The 17,520-nt window shown below is 34.4% G+C and overlaps 1 protein-coding gene across 8 annotated transcripts in view; it reads right to left on the reverse strand.

Moving 5' to 3' along the window:
* Positions 1 to 17,520, reverse strand: part of LOC118189934 (neogenin-like) — a 482,712-nt gene that overhangs the window by 34,146 nt on the left and 431,046 nt on the right. For all 8 annotated transcript variants that reach the window (XM_085807362.1, XM_085807356.1, XM_085807346.1 and 5 more), the window contains exons 14-19: positions 14,118 to 14,228; positions 9,451 to 9,645; positions 6,716 to 6,811; positions 4,380 to 4,605; positions 2,386 to 2,588; positions 931 to 1,125 (exon numbers count right to left, since the gene is read on the reverse strand). In XM_085807362.1, coding sequence (XP_085663488.1) covers positions 931 to 1,125; positions 2,386 to 2,588; positions 4,380 to 4,605; positions 6,716 to 6,811; positions 9,451 to 9,645; positions 14,118 to 14,228 — 1,026 coding nt within the window. The remainder of the gene's footprint in view (positions 1 to 930; positions 1,126 to 2,385; positions 2,589 to 4,379; positions 4,606 to 6,715; positions 6,812 to 9,450; positions 9,646 to 14,117; positions 14,229 to 17,520) is intronic.

Consider the following 17,520-nt stretch of genomic DNA (forward strand, 5'->3'; position numbering starts at 1 on the left):
ATAATTATTATTTTATAATATACCAGTTTTTATTTTGTGTAGCATTTTTAGAATTTTCTCAATCTCGTTTGATTTTTCTTCGGAAGGTACCACATTATTTCGAGTTTAAGCAGCAGTAGGATTATCAAATTGGAAAACTGGGGGGGGGAGGGATAGTCGCATTCGAATTTAAGTCCAGAGAATTTTAAAATTGGAAAACTGTAAAAGTAATAAAAATTTTGTGCAGAACATAATATAAACAAATAAAAAGGCTACAAATCGATATTTACTCTAGTTGATACCAAGTCATTAAGAGTACTAATTTTTTTAACACGTACAATCTCCTCGTCGACCACATATGTACAACACGGGGCTTACAGAAGTAAGTTAATTAAAACATTAAATCTTGCGTGCACAAAAAACGAACAAAAGCAGAGAACAACAGTCTGGACAGATAAGTTATCTGACCAAGTCACGCCGAACATTTTCAGTTCGCTCTGCAAGTATAATCTATGGGCATCAAAGATAGGGCATAAAAAAATTCAAATACTGTTTGACCTTAGATTGGTACGAAACAGGTAACTTGCAAATTTACTGCGACCAGATAAAAACTGAGAAACTTTAAAATTAATAGAGAGGAAAGACTCGGAATGCAGTCTATTGTAAATAGAAGGGAAAATATTTGGTGACCTCAGCATTACAAGATGAAAACGTGATAGTTTATCAGGATTCTGAACAGTTTTTCATCAATAACTGTTCTACCATTAACCTTTCTGTATGACTGAATGCAGACTATTACTATCTAAATTCAGTATAAGCCTATGTTAATTGAACAAACTGGTTATTATCATTCGCTACATAATTTAAATAAAAACATTAAAAGGCATAATATGTCATTCATTTCTTGCACACAGATCATAAAAGAATCTTTGAAGTATCCTCTGTTTTTACCTGGTGGCGTCTTATAAACAACTTCTGAAGAAAAGGGTCCATAACCTTTAGCGTTTCTTGCTTGGATTTTGAAGTAATATGTGGTGTCAGGCAGAAGATTTCTTAAGACCGTGGAGAGTTTATCACCGATGACTCCTTCCTGCACCCAGTCCCTATCCCTTTGAGTGTTATCGGTAGTGTAGAAAATTACGTAACCTGAAAATACAAACACGTTACTAATAGTTGTATGCAATAAATTCAAGATCGTATCAAAAAGTACTCAAAAGAGCCTTGTAAATACCAAATTTATGATAGCATAATAATATAAATACTCCGCTAATATAAATAAAACAACAGTTTCACAACTACGGCTGCATTCACACAACGACTTAGATCTCAAGTATCATACGCATAATTTATTGCGAAGTCAACACACTCTAAATGAAAATTTGAACACAATAAATAGAAACTCGGTTTTTTTCTCGTGGCAGACCTGCCCTTCGCTCTCTTTGTTGCAGCCTCTTTTAAATAGAGTTATAACCTATTATTATTGTAGTTAAGTAATGCCTCAGTCTGCTTGAAAATGTTAAGTGACCTGTGAAATTTAATTGAGGTCTGCGGCATAAAAATCCGTATCGCAAAGCAACTTGGAAGTTAGCAACTACAAGCTTCACAATGCAGGAACTTCAGCGTTTGGGTGCCGAGATTTGGATCTGCTTCTTGGAGAGAGAGATGATTGGTCATCAAGGTGCTCCATTCATATTGAAAACAGATATTTTAGTTAACAAACAAGACCTTAGCTTTTTGATAAGAAACCTATTATGAGTAGCAAATAAATAAATAAATAAATAATCATAAAAAAAATTCTGAGAGGTTATATATTTTAAATTACGTCCAAAGGGGCGTTTTTTTAATGTTTTGTGTGTTACTTTTATTTATTAAATATCATGATCTTCGCACTTAAACCATAAATTTCAGCTCAATAGCAATGTCGCAAAGTTATTTTAAGATGAGCCTATCTTTAGAACTTCCAATACACAGTTCCGTGCACTGGAGATAAAAAGGTCCCCCCCCCCAGATTGTTGCCATTGCTCGCTTTCAAATCGTTGAGTTTGTTACTCAAAAATTCGTTAAAGTTTTACAAAATATGAAATCGATCATAAAACAAATTCCAAATTTCGACTTACACATGCCCATACTCTCAGTAGGATTATGTCATTCAAAATTCGAGGGCTCTATGTACTGTTGTTTTATTACAATGTGAGAAATATACATACATTTATGCAAATTTTTCGTTATTTAATTTCTTCAAATATAATGCAGGACTCTTATCATTTGGTGGCAACAGTTTGAAAAGTGAAACGGACATTTATAGTGATTCAACGCAAAATCGCAAAACGAAAACAATAGTCCTTCAGGGACAAAGCCCCTTCGGACTAAAAAAAGATATATATATATATTTAGTTAAACTCTCACCTGATATTTGTCCATTAGGTTGTTTTGGAGGTTGCCAAGTCAAAGCAATAGATGTGGCATCATCTTCAGAAGGTATGACTGTCAGATCACGAGGTGGGGAGGATGGCGCAGCTTCCTGTGTGCTGTTAATGACACTCATACTCCACGTGCTTTCCCTGGAGCCTTTAGTCACCTTCACACTAAATTCGTACTGCGTATTTGGTCTGCATTAAAAAAAAACAAGTAATATTAATTCATTAAAATGCACTGGGATATAAATCTAATCAGTATTCGTTTTTGCTATTATTTGTTAATTAACTGAACGCACCTTCGTAAAGCTTAACTGTGTTTTTTATACAAACTTTTTATAGCTTGTTTATAGCTTAATTGATATGATATTACTGCTTATTAAATTATTTATGTTTTATATTGAATATAATAATATTAAAAGGGCATAATTATTGAGGTTTCTTGAACATAGGAATAAATTATTTAAGACTGAAAACAGACATACAATTGAAGAAACGAAAATTCCATCTAATGTCATACTGGAAATTTGAAAAAGAGTCACCAAATGTTTTTGAAAAAGAGACAATACAAATGACACTACACAACGATTAACAAATGCAGTTCAATATTGTCCGTACTACAGATAAGTCTGAGGACATGGAACTGTAACGGACATTCACAAGCCATATTTTGCAAGAAAAAGGTTGTTGTCAAATTCCATGAAAGATAAATCTGGTAAAACAAAAAAAAACTTATGAACTCTGATCTGAAGAGTTTTTCGGAACTTCCAAAATTCTCTTTTGGATTTTTTTAATGATTTTTATATTATTTAAGACTGAAATTTATTTAAAAATATTATTTAAGACTGAAACTAAATGAACCTAACATTTAGCATTGAACAGCACTAAGAACGAGCTCAACGCTCTGTAGCCGTAGCCTTTAAATAATTTCAAAACAGTAATGTTGTTCATAGTTTATTCTTATGGTACACATTCCTTCCGAATAAGTCCCACCAGAGTACTACTAAATACGTCTAATTTAACCTGGATTTGAATCCAGGGAAAGGAGCGGTCGCATGAGTGTTTTTTTGTGGTTTTCCCCATGTATAAAGTCAACATGAGCCAGTTTTTCCTTAGAGAGACCACCATGAAAGCATCCCTGCATTTGGCAAATAATCCTCCGCGTTTTGCGCAATTCAAATAACCTAATGTAACATATCTTTTCAATAATCCTCCCTCGCTGTAAAAAAAAAAAAAAAAAAAAAAAAAAAAAAAAAGAATTTGAATTTGATTGTTGATCTCTACTTTTTTGTATATGAGATGATGTGCTCGAGTGTCACTTCTAGCATTCACGATTCGTTTCCGGACCATATCCGAAAATTCAAAATTGGTAGCAGATTTCATTTTCTTGCGGAAGTCGCTTAGGATGAGTTTCAGAAAATCGAAACATATATTCCTTCGATTCTCTCTGTATCAAATGTGAAGTTTTGTTTTGGCACCAATTTGGCATACACCTTCCACATGCTTAGTTAAAACTTCATGCATTGTAGACCAACTCAAATTTAATCATCCTCTGACTGCGTCTCGTTTACCTCATTTCTGCTCATTATTGGGGTATGTGAAATCTCCGAGCGCGGCTCGCCTAAGAAGTCCTGTAAAAAGCTGTGTAGCGCTTTCATCTCCCTTTAAGCATGTTCTCCATATGCCCGTATAGAGTTTATTATTATTCCTCCATATTAGTTGTATTTTGATCGAGTTTCAGATAACATTTTATTGCATAACATTATTTAAAGTCTGATGTTTCATTGCCGTAACACAATGCAGCAAGATACGATTAGAAATACATTCTTATACCACATTCTTATACCAGAGACTACAGTTTCACCACCTCAAATTCTACCAATATTTAAAGAGAGTATCACCTAATTTCATCCAGTTAACCTAAAGTCATAACAGGAAAAACCAAGATGAAATTAAAACACATATAAGTTAAAAATAAATATTCACCTGAGATCAACAATCATGCAGTTTAGATCGGTGGAGTTAAAATATCTGTATTTTGGACTGGAACTGGTTGAGTAGGGACTATAACGAACAGTGTAAATGCGATTGTCAGTCACTAATTGATTCCGAGATAAAGTGCTGTCTGTCCAATATAGAACAACAGTAGAAGAGGAAAGGACAATAGCTTTCAGACCAACAGGAGGCAGCATTGGTGTCTGCGGTTCAGGCGCTGCAAAGAAAAGATGGTTATCCATGATAGAGTATAATAAAAAGAAAATAATATGGAAAATATTTAAGATTTTCACATGAAAGATGAACTTCAAATGACATTACACATATTCATGCCCAAGGCATCTACAAATTTTTAGGATTGGTCCTTTTATTTTAACAAATTCCAGCAAATCTGCGAAGCGATAACTGATAGCATTTATTATTACGGCATATCAGTTTGCTTTTCCTAAAATATTGTGCTTATGGAGAGAATTTGCTGCGCAGTTAACCTTTGCTTTAATCCAGTGACATCAGCTATCAGGGACTCAAAAGCAGAAACAAGTTTTGCTGTAAAGGGGAAATCACAGTATCCGAAATACCTGAAATGTTTCGTAAAGCGTTACGAGGATTAAGCATCAACATGATCTAATGTTTTCCACCACCAGCACGGAAGATTTCGTAATGAAAAGCTGTTGATGATGAATTGAGGAACGGTAGCCCTTTTCAGTCTGAAATATATGAATGACGAAATCGAAAAGGTTTGACAATTCTGACGAAATATCGTCATTTGTTTCTTTAAATCACAACTAATGAGCTTAACATCACTGCTAAAAAGGTTAAGATTTTGCAAAAGAAAAATTTGTTCTCGTCTTCTCTCACACGCTTAAAAACACAAAGATAGAATTTCTGTACATCATCATTTGATCGAAATGGCATCCATTAATCTTGAATTTCAAACGAATTGTAATTAAAGATGAAATATAGCCCTTTATAACCAAAAAGGCAGTCATCTGCTTTGCTAGGAGAAGTTTGAACAAACGGCGCATTTGGAATTGTCCATACATTTTCCAGTTTCCAAATTAAACACAAAAATGTCTTAACCAATTCACGATTTATTCTCTCGTAAACTCTAATGACCTTTAGTATATCTGAATATTTTTCTTCAAGAAAAATTACGAATTAGCAAACTTTTTTTCAAACATTCCATCATGTGCTGATCACTCCTTCTCAAAAGTTAACGTTATCGTAAGAAAGAAATCATTTTAAACAGAAATGACCAACCATAGTTCACTGAGGAATCTGCACAAATATATGTATTGACAGTACGAATTAAAGTTGCGTATGATGCAAATACAAGCTATACTTATGGATCTGTGGGCCAACCAAGATAAATTCAACTAGTCACAACTTTAATGTCCCATAAAATAGCAAACCGTTTTCCGTATCTGCGTCTTGTATTTCATAAGCTAGCTTATCGTCTTTAATCCTTCGTTATAGTGATATTTCACTATTTAAAATTTATATTTTATTCGTTAAATATTAACAGTTTTTAGTTCGCCATCAACTGAAATATACGCCGGGCAGTTTTATAGTGTTACTCCCTTTTACTCTACTAAACTAAGTGTTAAGTAACCTAATGAACTACTAAGCGAATAATAGCTTAAGTTCAAGAACAGAAACGTAAATTCAAGAAGGGTTAATTACCCTTTATTGCTCAAAATAAAGATTGACAGATGTCCCCTTTCTCAGGGCGTACAACAAAGCCTCCACTTGGGTTTAACTTAAAATGTAAGAAATAAGAACGATCTAATGATTAACAAAAGAGATTTGTCCGAAATTAACACCTATTCTAACCTAGTTGGCCAGTAATATTAAATTAGCTAGCGAAGCTATCAAAAGGCATGTAATAAGGCCGAGCGTAGTAACAGTTAGAGAGACGTAGCCAAAAGGTAAACGCGCGTTATTCAGGAATCCTAACACATTCTCTCTCTCGAAGTCAGTGGAACTTTGACTTAAATACTACTCTATTTCTAATTTGCATTTAACGCGATTATAAAAACTCATTCTGGTAAGGAATTGTAGGCTGAAGCTAGAAGAGATAGGGAAGTGTAATAAACTTAAAATAACTGTTATAAAACTAGGATATATCTTGCAGTTTAAATTCGAAGAAAATTGCTTCGACGTTATTCTCGCGGCAACTGTGAATTTGTGGCCGTCAAAATCTCTTCCATTTCGATTGCTACTCTTTCAGTGAGATTTTGGGAAGTTGGTTGCCCCAAAGATCCACAAGAAGCTTAAGGTACATAATAATAATAATAATAATAATAATAATAATAAAAGTTGCTTACGTGCTTGAATTAGAGTTTTGACAGTTTCATATATAGGAATTCCATCTCCTACTTGATTAAAAGCTCGTAAACTAATGACGTATTCCGAAGACGGCTCTGGGAAAATAAATATATGAAAATTTATTTTACTATATTTAAACACTGAATGTAAAATAAAAGAAGAACAATATATATACTAGTAAATTTATTTTGGCGCATTTATTTCTCAAACTGGCATCAGTTGTGCTAATGGGACACACAGATTATTTAGTCAGATGAGAAATGTTTACTTTCATTTCAAAGTTCAAGAGATTTTTCCGTTAATTTCTAATAGAAACCTTTCATTTTGGAAGTTTGTTTTAAAAGTAAAAAAAAAAAAAAAAAAAAAAAAAAAAACTTGCTTTTATCAGTACTATTTCTTCATAACCTAAGATAATTCTACTGTTTCATAAAATTTACTACCCCATGCATCGGAAAAATGATTTATATTAAATTTAACGGATTTTAAAACTTTTTTTTATTAAACAAATCAATTTTGAAGGAAATTATCTTTTTATATTTTTAAATGCCTTTATTGAAATGGAATAAATTAAAAATATTCTTTAGGTACAGATTAAACTTTATAGTTAAGAAATGAGCTTTTAAAGAAGAATAAAATAAACTTCTCCCCCACCTGCAAACTCATTACTGAAGTTAAATATACCCGTTAAAAATCTGAAAGAAAGAAAAGAATATTAAAATTATATTTCCTTTCCATCAGCCATCTTCCACTTTACTTTTTCGCTGCAAAATGATTTAAAATCAGTCAGAAAATATTTTTCCCGCAACAAAATCAAATTGAAATAATTCTTTCCAGTAATATTCAAATTAAAATAAATTAAAAAAATATTAAAGCAAGCACTTTGATGAAATTTCTTAATTTTCGAATTAATGTGCATATTTCTCACAAATCCGGTTCGAATTCGTATATATAAGTAATAATTTAGTAATGCGTAAAGAAGACACAAATACTTTTAAATCACGGCCGATAGACGGCGCTGGCATACAGAATGCGTTACTGCGTAGAAGAAAGATGAAATATTTGTTGAAAATAAAACTGCAGATTCAACACAATTCATTTCTGGACAAAATAATTCTTGACACGCATATTATGATACACATACATCATTATGGCCGCAATCCGCATCCATTCGTCATCAAATTTTTGGAAGTTTACCACATTTTAAGACAAACAGATGATATGATAATGAGATTACAGAGAGAAGTGAATCGCTATATGTTAGCCAGAAGAAAACAAGCAAGCAAGAAGTGCAACGCATTTCAAAGAATGCCTGGGAAGATGTCAGAAGGCTTTGCTTCCTAAAATGTTTTCATTTCAATTGAAATTTTATTCGCTGTCCATACATCGCGGCGATATGTAAGACCATACGATATGGATTATTTGGGCGAAGTGTAGATTGATATATTATAAGCAGTTACATTTTTTAGACAGAAATGGGATATACCCAAATTAAAATGAAGATCATAAGGGGCTAGCTACTGCCGATTAAAACGAGAAGTTTGCTTTCATCTTTTTTTATCTTACAAACATATATAAAGAGATAGTTTTGAATTTATATACATATAGCTCAGAAATGAAACGATGTAATACACAACTAATTCAAAGAGCATTTTTTCCGAATTCCTTGTAATCAGGCACTGGACATTTAGAGACGTTCTAAGGACTATTTCAGGCTCTTGTTTAGCTTGTTGAACATCAGATATAAAGTTAAGCGTAATTAGAAATTAAATTCCACCTGTTTAAGCTTTCTGTGCTTCACGCGAAGTCTTATCTTTGCGCTTGGCTAGAAGTCTGAACTTCAAGAACACAATCAAAGGTTCATTAAAACCTACGTTTTCAGTAGAAATAAGATTTAACAAAACTTAACCACCGTTACTTGCGAAATAACAAAAATACAAATATTTAATTACGTTCAAAAGTGAAGATCACTTTCAGTGTTTTACTAATATAGCTGCAACTACTGTGGCTTCTAAGTACTAATAAATTCAAAATAGCGCTAATGAAATCAAAATGATCCCCTAAATACAAAATGGAACACAGGCAAACACCAAGGGTAAAGATATCTTCCTGGCAAGTTGCCACAGTTCTTTCTTTCTAAGCTGCAAATTCGCTTAACATTATTTAAACTCAACTTAATTTACATGCTGATGATGGTTGGCAAAGGAAACAAAAAGTAACTAAAAAATAAATAAAGAAATAAAGAATTAACATAAAAATAATGTGTTAGCTAAGATGAACCACACACAATCAGTGAAGATTTAGCTCTGAATGTGGAAAAACACTTCATACCCAAGAACACATAATTACGAAGTACAAGAAATAAGAGGCAAGTGAACTTAACAGAGTGGGTGAATTCCCTAGTCAAAAACCAAGGCTACCTGGTATCTGTCAGTGGTCTCTTTCTTCGATTTTACAAAAACCCACTTTCATGCTGTAAACATTTGAGATATTTTATATTAGAAAGTTGGAATTTAAATCACCATGAAACTCATGCAAATTTATTTTCGAACAGAAACAGTAAAAATCCATTGGCAAGGACATCGAGTGTGCCGACAATATACTGCCAACATGATTTTTTTAACAGTTTTCAACCTTTTTAACAGACCTACGATCAAAGGATGAATGCTGTAAAAATATATATATTTTTAAATACGATAATCGTGGATTTAAATAAAGTCAGAGAACAGATACTTACGTAAATTTTCAATATTATAGTACCGTTGTTTCCCATCAAGCACTTTGGTGTAAACATCAGGAAATCCGATGCCCCAACCTATGGTGTAGCCTCGTATCATGATGTTCTGATTCCGCGGCGGTGTCCAGTTAACGTGGATGCTATTTGCAGTAGGGCGTGCACGTAGAGAATTTGGTCTGTCCGGAACCCTTGTCTCTGAAATCCCCAAAAGATCATTAGCTTTTCTGCATCTAATTATTTTCTATAGAAATTACGACAAAATTTTTAATGCAACTACACGTGAAATTGCTGTGTTTTTCTGCATAATGCAACATGAAAATCTAGATGTTATGCAGGAAAAATAAGAACACAGAGGAAAGTCTAATTAACACTGAGTAAATAACTATCTCACTAATTTGGCGAGATATCGCCAAGCTAGCCATGTTTTGACGCCTAATTTTTGTCGTTAAATTTGGCGAAAAATCGTCATTTAAAGATTCTTAACCGCATAGGACTACTAACTGCCCATACCAGTTAACAATCATATCCTGACGTAACTCAACTCTTATTGAAATTCTGTCTCAGGCACTATATATATATATATATATATGCACAAAGTAAAAAAATGCACATGTAAGTTTTGATAAAGCTAACCTCTTCATAACAATGTTCCACCATAAAGGCAGCGGATGTAAGTCGACCACCGTTCGAAAAGACATCAAACTTCATACTACCCTTATATAACGCCAGCGGCTGAGGGGTAAAAATCGCTGAATACCGGTAGTTCTGACCTCAGTTCGAATCCAGAACTGAATGGCTGCACGGGCGTTTTCGTAGTTTTACCCATCTGTAACGCATACACGAAATAGTCTCCCTTAGAAAGTTCTCCACAAAGGCATCCCTCTCATTAGGCAAATAGCCCTAGTGTGCTTTGCGATAATAAACTAAACCAAACCTTATACGCATGGCTTTCTGACTTAAAAAAAGTAACTTTCATAAAGGTGACAGCATCTTCACGAAGAAGGGTCTTAGTTGGCCATTTTGATCAGCAACACAAATGGCAATTTTGCTTGCATAGCGGTGATCCGAGATAAAAAGAGTCCGCCTTTTATGTAGTTTTTTTTTTCCTTTCCCCAAGTTAGGAACTAATTTGCATAAGCACGGAGGCACCTTCATTCGAGCCAATTCTATAAAGGTTTATGTCTTTTCGAGGAGTGGCTGATTAATACAATACAGTTGTCTGAATTTTATGATGAGGCACCGTTATGAAAAGCTTTTTCTATGCGGAGATGCTAATTTCATCAAGATAACATGTATTCAGTATTGGGCAAGCTTAAGTACATGAAAATGGCGCTTTTATGAAAAATTTCTTTGAATCTATCTTAAGAAACCTAAGGGAAAAAAAGGAAAGAGCCCCTTCTAATATTTTAAGAAATAAATTTGTTAAACTGCTGGTAAAATTGTTGTTTGCAGAATTCGACATTTTATGATGTAAAATAAATCCTAAATTTATTTACTTTTTCATAACGAATGCGCAAATTTTGAAAACTGAATAAGATTGAAATTGAAAACGAAGCCGTTTCACTTACCCATAAATCAAGACAAAGTTTTGCAGTAACAAAATCAATAAAAATAACAAATTCCAAAGTTCTAATAAACGCTACAGAAATATTTTCTAGGTAAAGAGTTTTCAAAAATAATGTTAAAAACCGTTAATGCGTACCAAATTCTTAGACTGCTAAAGATATAAAATTAACGACGAATAAATTTAATAAGAAATATAAAATAACTCTAAACAAAGAGATGCGTATTAGTAAAGAATACAATAACAAAATGGGGAAAAAAAAAGCGTTTGAAATGCATTTTAGCATCAACTTTGAATCTCCGAGTTGAAGAAATTGAACACGAATATAAGAGAACTGCCAGCAATAGAAAAAACTGTTCTAACTATGGAGGTGGGGGTAAGAAAAAGGTTTTTAGTTTATTTTACACACACATTTTTCTTTGCGGAGCGTTTAACTAAGCGTTTTCTTTCACACGCCACTCTGTAACAAGATAAGTTTCAAACAAAACTTGCACTTAAAAAAGTTTATTTTGGTTTATTTCGTTATGGGAAAATACTCGAGGACTATTTGCCTAAGGGAAAAGATGCCTTCGTGGATGATTTTTTAAGGGAAAATGACTCGTCAACACAGGATAGATAAGAGTTCGCTTACTTTTTAGTTTAATAGTTTTCCTTCATGCACAAATACAGGGTGGTCATATACGAACCCATAGCAGCCTATCCACTTAACCAGTCGAAATGAAATTTCAGATATTGCTATTTTGAAGGTATGCGTTCGAGATTGTGATGATTTAATACAATAGAGCTCTCAAGGAAACAATTACAGTGAAAACGCTTCGAAATTTTTAAATGGCAACATCCAATATTTTTTCCTGCGTAAATTGATCAGCGCATTGTAAAACCATAAACTGAAATATCGAAAGTGAAATTAAGAATCACTGAAGTGAAATTAGAATCAGGACCTTCGACATACTTTATTATTAAAACATGCGTGGTGCATTCATTAAGCATATGCTACTTTTGAAATCTAATTCTTTCTCCCTTTTCACACACAAAATAAAATTCTATTTAGAAAAATTAATAATAATAAAAAAAAAAAAAAAAAAAAAAAAATAAAATAAAAAAAAAAAAAAAAAAAAAAAAGGCTGGTTGCTTCGAAGTCTTCATATGGAAAGTCGGGATTTCGGAATTTGTACTGCAACTATAAAAGTCTTGAACCATCAGTTAATCAATTTTAGTAAAGTAACTTCCTCCCGTCTTCCTAGCGTGCCTTCGTGGTGTAGTGGTTCTGCACGCTGAGCCGGTGTTCCAGAGGTCCGTGGTTCGATTCCCGGCGAAGGCGATTGCTCATTTTTCATCTTGCCTGATTCCAAAAAATACTAATGACTCTACAGTGGCGCCCGAACTAAAAGGGTGGTGGATGATTTCTCCCCAGCCAGGATTTGGCGGCTGGGTCCCCTAAAAGCCCCAGTCGCCGTTTAAAAGGGGGGTATATAAGGTATTTCTCCCGCCTTCCTAGCGTGCCTTCTTGGTGTAGTGGTCAGCACACTGAGCCGGTATTTCAGAGGTCCGTGGTTCGATTCCCGGCGAAGGCGTTTGCTAATTTTCATCTTATCTGCTTCCCAAAAATACCTAATGTCTCTACAAACTAAATATGCTTTCTCAATTATTGCTCAATTTTTGAATTCTAATTAGAGCTAATGTTTTCAAGTAAATTCTGTTTTCCTAAAATCTGCTTAAGGGCAAGGTAGGCATAGGAGCACCACCTTCGAATAGACTATTATTAAGGGATAAAATTAAAAACTTGCACGCTGTTTAATATTGATGACGATTCTTTATTCTTAACAAGCCACTCGACAATTAAGTATAATTAAGCGAAAATAATAATAAAAAGAGCTAATATTCTGATTTAACATCAACAATACCATAATCAAAGAGATAATACCGCTGATAATGACATTAAGATAACATTGTCATGACGGACAATAATCACAATCTAGAGTACATAATTAAGTTATACAACATTGTAATCACACATCGAACAATAAATGATCTGAGGATTTAAAATGAAAAACATAAAAAATTTCTTTAGCTAAAATTAAATCCGTATTACTATATTATGAGAAAAACAACAATAGACAATAATCACAGAATCAGAAAAAAATAATCATATGGCATCGAATCACAGAATACAACCATATCATAACATAATCACACCACTTTGTAATCTCAGAGTATAATCACAGATCGAATTATAGGGAACAACTCACTAACAATGTCTTGGTTCTATGTGAGACTGTCAGGCGATTTATTGCCCGTCTTAGAACAGGTAAGACAAACTCAGAAAGTTTAAATAACCTTTTTATTAAAACTTAACAATCAGATCCTGCTTATCTTAAAACAATCTCCGCTGCTTGCGCGATTAATCTAAAAGAAAATGTAAAGCTTAAGCAAGTTAATGTCGAAAATTCACAAATCAAAATTCTAATAAGCTTTGGCTCAGACTTCGCGCGAGAAAACTCGGCTAGCAAAAAGGTTAATGCCGGTTTAAAATAATTCTCAGAACTAGGCGAGAAAATATTGCGAAGATCAATGTCGCTGCCTGAGCTCTCTCTTTAAATTTCAAGAATTCTATCCTCATATACATTCCAGAATTATATTCTAATATAACTGATTTCTATCCTGTTAGTAGGTGACGAAAGTATAAACGGGATAGTACAAATAAAATAATAAGATAATCGGTTAAAATAAACCTTCCAGAATCGTAAATGATTTGAGGATTTGTGATGACAAAATTGTAAAATTTCTTTCAATAAAAATAAAATATAAAAACAATAATCACAGAGGTGATTTCGATGATTACAATATTATGATAATACCATAATGACGCACAATAATTACAGAATTAGAGATTATAATGCCACTAAACCCAAATCACAGAATGTAATCATATTAGAACATTATCATACCATATAGCAATAACGGAATATAATCATATATTAAATTGTAAATAATTTGAATATTTATAGTGACAAAATGCAAAATTCTTTTATCTTTAATAAATGAACAAATACAAACATATAAACTGCAAGATTTTTCAAATACCGTGAGTGTCCAAACTTACCATCTAAATCATTCTGATAAGTGTCCACAACGATCCAGTCTGTCGCAGGCCCACTTCCATTTATTGTTAAGGCAGCAATCTTTATACTGTACTGAGCACCTTTCTCTAGTCCTTTGAAAAATAAAAACACAATTTAGAATATAGACACAGTTTAGTTGCATATCAGAGATAAATTCTTGAAACTACGCGCTGAAAAATCCTATAAAAATCAACAGCATACATGAAGAAAAAGGAGTTTGGTTTCAGCCTTAAAAACGAAGTGCAAATGATAAATGGTAGTGAAATGGATTACCATATTAGCCCGAATGTAAAGTGATATTTTTTTACTAATAATTTCCCGCTAAAAAACTGACTAACGCTAAATTCGCGGTCTAGGTTTTTTAAAGGTATGTAACTACTCTTCTTATTGATTCGTTTATGCCTTCGCCTGATCTGTGAAGAGACTTGTAATAACGGGACGGCCTTACCTCTCCCCGAACCAAGTTGGGAAAGTCTCGATTTATATATTGTGTCTGTGATTCCCGGACATTCAACAGTTTCAGACTGTTCAGAATGAGTTCCTGCGTATCATCACAGGAGCTCCTTGTTTTATCCAGAACAACTGTCTGCATCGGGACCTCAAACTCGATTTTGTTCAAGACCATCTTAGCAAGCTTTATGATAATTTCTTAAAAAAATCATTTGCTTGCCCAACACCTAACTTTCCTGACAATCTCATACATGAAATTTTACCAGGGGATTATAACAACAGACCATATGTTGCTCATCAGATTAGACAAATTCATTAGTAGTATACTTTCACCTATTTGCTTTAATTCCCACATCTTCTCACGAAATTGCAGTGAGAAATTAATTTCTCATACCGTGGACTTCAGACTTGCTGACACAACTCACGTGACTTTCACCTTCCTGATTCGCCATTATAATGCTTCTGATTCGTCAGCCGATGATCCCAACATTGTTCTGGCCTCTCCTGCCTCACGGTTATCTTCTTCTCCTTTCCGACCAGCAGATGGAGCCACATGTGACACCCGCTTTCAATTCTCGCCGATATTTTCTGCTTAATGGAGGATAATGTGTCCTCGCTTTCTACCTCATATCTGTGAGTTTCCCTGAGAAACCCATTTAAGGAAGTCTCACTTTCGAGGACTCTCTAAGGAGCTGGAGAATATTTTAAAATAGCTGCATGCCAGCATAACAACTACGAGTAGTTCCAAGTTCCACGCCTCTCGCAACCGTTATACCTTGTTTGCTCTAGCGATGGTTACTTATTTTATTCTTTATTACCCATAAAAAAATGGACGCAACTGATAGCAGTAGTGCTGAGAAAAAAGGCTCATCAAAGACACAAATAAATACAGGTATCAAGAGAACTTACGATATGAATTTTAAAATTATGGTTGCAAATGCGGCAGAGAGAATGAACAACTTGAGATCTTCAAGGAAGTATGGTGGTAATTCCAGAAGTAAAACATCTGTCTCTGGAGAAAAGATTTAACAAAATATAAGAATGCAATTCTTCAAGAAAATCTTTCAGTGGGCCCAAAAAAAGGAAGGTTTAACGAAATTGAGCAGTGAGTGTCAAAATTCGTAATAGAAAAGCGGAATGAAGAGTGCGTAATATCCCACGAAGTTATAAAACCGAAAGCGTCCTCATTTAAACATTTCTAAAGAGGTCTTTAAAGCAGTGATAGGTTGGTGTAGAAGAATGATGAAATGGAACGATTTATCACTACGACGGCGGACAAAGACTACGTATCCTCCTGATGTGCCTATGCGGGGTGTATATTGTTCTGGTTATCGGCATGGCCAGTAGCTGTGATTCTCTCCAGCGTGGTGCGGAGATGTGATGCGCGGAATCCTGATAAAGAATATAGATTTCGAAGACTAGAACAGGAAACTAGTAAAGTGTCTCAGCATGAAATTGTTGCAGCCAAGTACCTACCCATATACCAGTCAGGTTAATTACCTGTTACTCATAATATGTTTCTTCCCCACCTATTATAAACTGACGTATCCTGTTCATCGGTTTTGTAAAGCTCAAGGAAAGTACCCATTAAAATTTACATTTTACTTACATCGAGTATGCTCCTTTGGCAGGGAACCGCATTTCACATTAGAGAAATACCCTCAACATCACCAAAAACCACACAACAATTAAAATTTAACCTCTCCAAGAATTATCTTTTCTGCACTGTCAAAATTGTGATAGTTCAGAAGCATGTACATATATTTAATAATTAGAGAAAAAACATTACGACCACCTCTACAGTGTGAAAGGCACTAGCTGGAAAGACGTAGATAGCATTTGACAAGATAAGAAAAATATTTAACGGCTTTCGGGGATAAAAAGGCATTATTTTTTCAATTACGTATGCATGAAAAAGAAAGATAGTTAATTTAAGCTACTTCAATAAAGATCAGATTCTTACAGCCCGTAGACTACAGACGAGTCTGCTTGTCTCCTGAGTGTTCGTTCGCCGCTATTGTTAACGGCAGCATGAGCCGTTGAAAACATGAGCGGTTAAGCCGATGGTAGACACCAAAGCGTAGAGAAATCTGCGTCTGATCAATAATTGATATATAATGAGATTGTCCTACTTGATAATTATGCAGCTGTCTGTGGCTCAGTTAAAGCTGAATGCACTGCAGATGCAAGTATAAGTGTATCTGAGCACACATTTCATTAGATTTAGTAGGATATGGGACTTTGCAGCAGTAGATAGCCTCATAATGCCTTTGTTTGTTTGTGCGCCATAAACTTTAGCCTATCGAGAAATCTGGATGTCATGTCATCAACATTTGCGACTACAGTGAGCATTGTGATTGGACCTTGCAACAATGGAACAGAGTTGTCTCATCGGATGAATCATGGTTTCTTTTACATCACGTCAGACTATATGATCTTCCAGACAAACAGATGACCGACACGTCTACTGCGAAGCATAAAAAGGTTGGTAAATGAGGTATTATGTTTTGAGGGGCATTCCCTTGGGCATCCCTGGATTCGGTGGTAGTTATAAATTCCATAACGACAGCTACGGTTAATATGGACGTAACTGTTCTCATCCTTTAACTGCTTCTGTCTTCCCCACCGGAATGGGCACCAGCAGGGTAGTGCTTCTCCTTACAATCGGTGGAAATTGCGCTATGCGGTTTGAGGCACAAGCTGATGAATTTCGATTATGCTCTGGTCTCCTAACTTTAGCCTATCGAGAAATCTGGATGTCATGGAGTGCCAGTTCAGAGCTCACCAACTACCCCATCATAACCAACAGACTTTGCGTGACCTTTGCTTGTAATTCTGATTCAATCTTCCTCCAGATACTTATCAAAGACTTTTAGAATCCATGCCATGATCGATTGGACCTATTTTGAGTGCCTAAGGTGAAGCATCAAAGCA

Source organism: Stegodyphus dumicola, chromosome 1 (assembly GCF_044657685.1).
Source record: "Stegodyphus dumicola isolate Sdum_Otavi_A_Nest chromosome 1, ASM4465768v1".
NCBI classification, from domain to species: Eukaryota; Metazoa; Arthropoda; class Arachnida; order Araneae; family Eresidae; genus Stegodyphus; species Stegodyphus dumicola.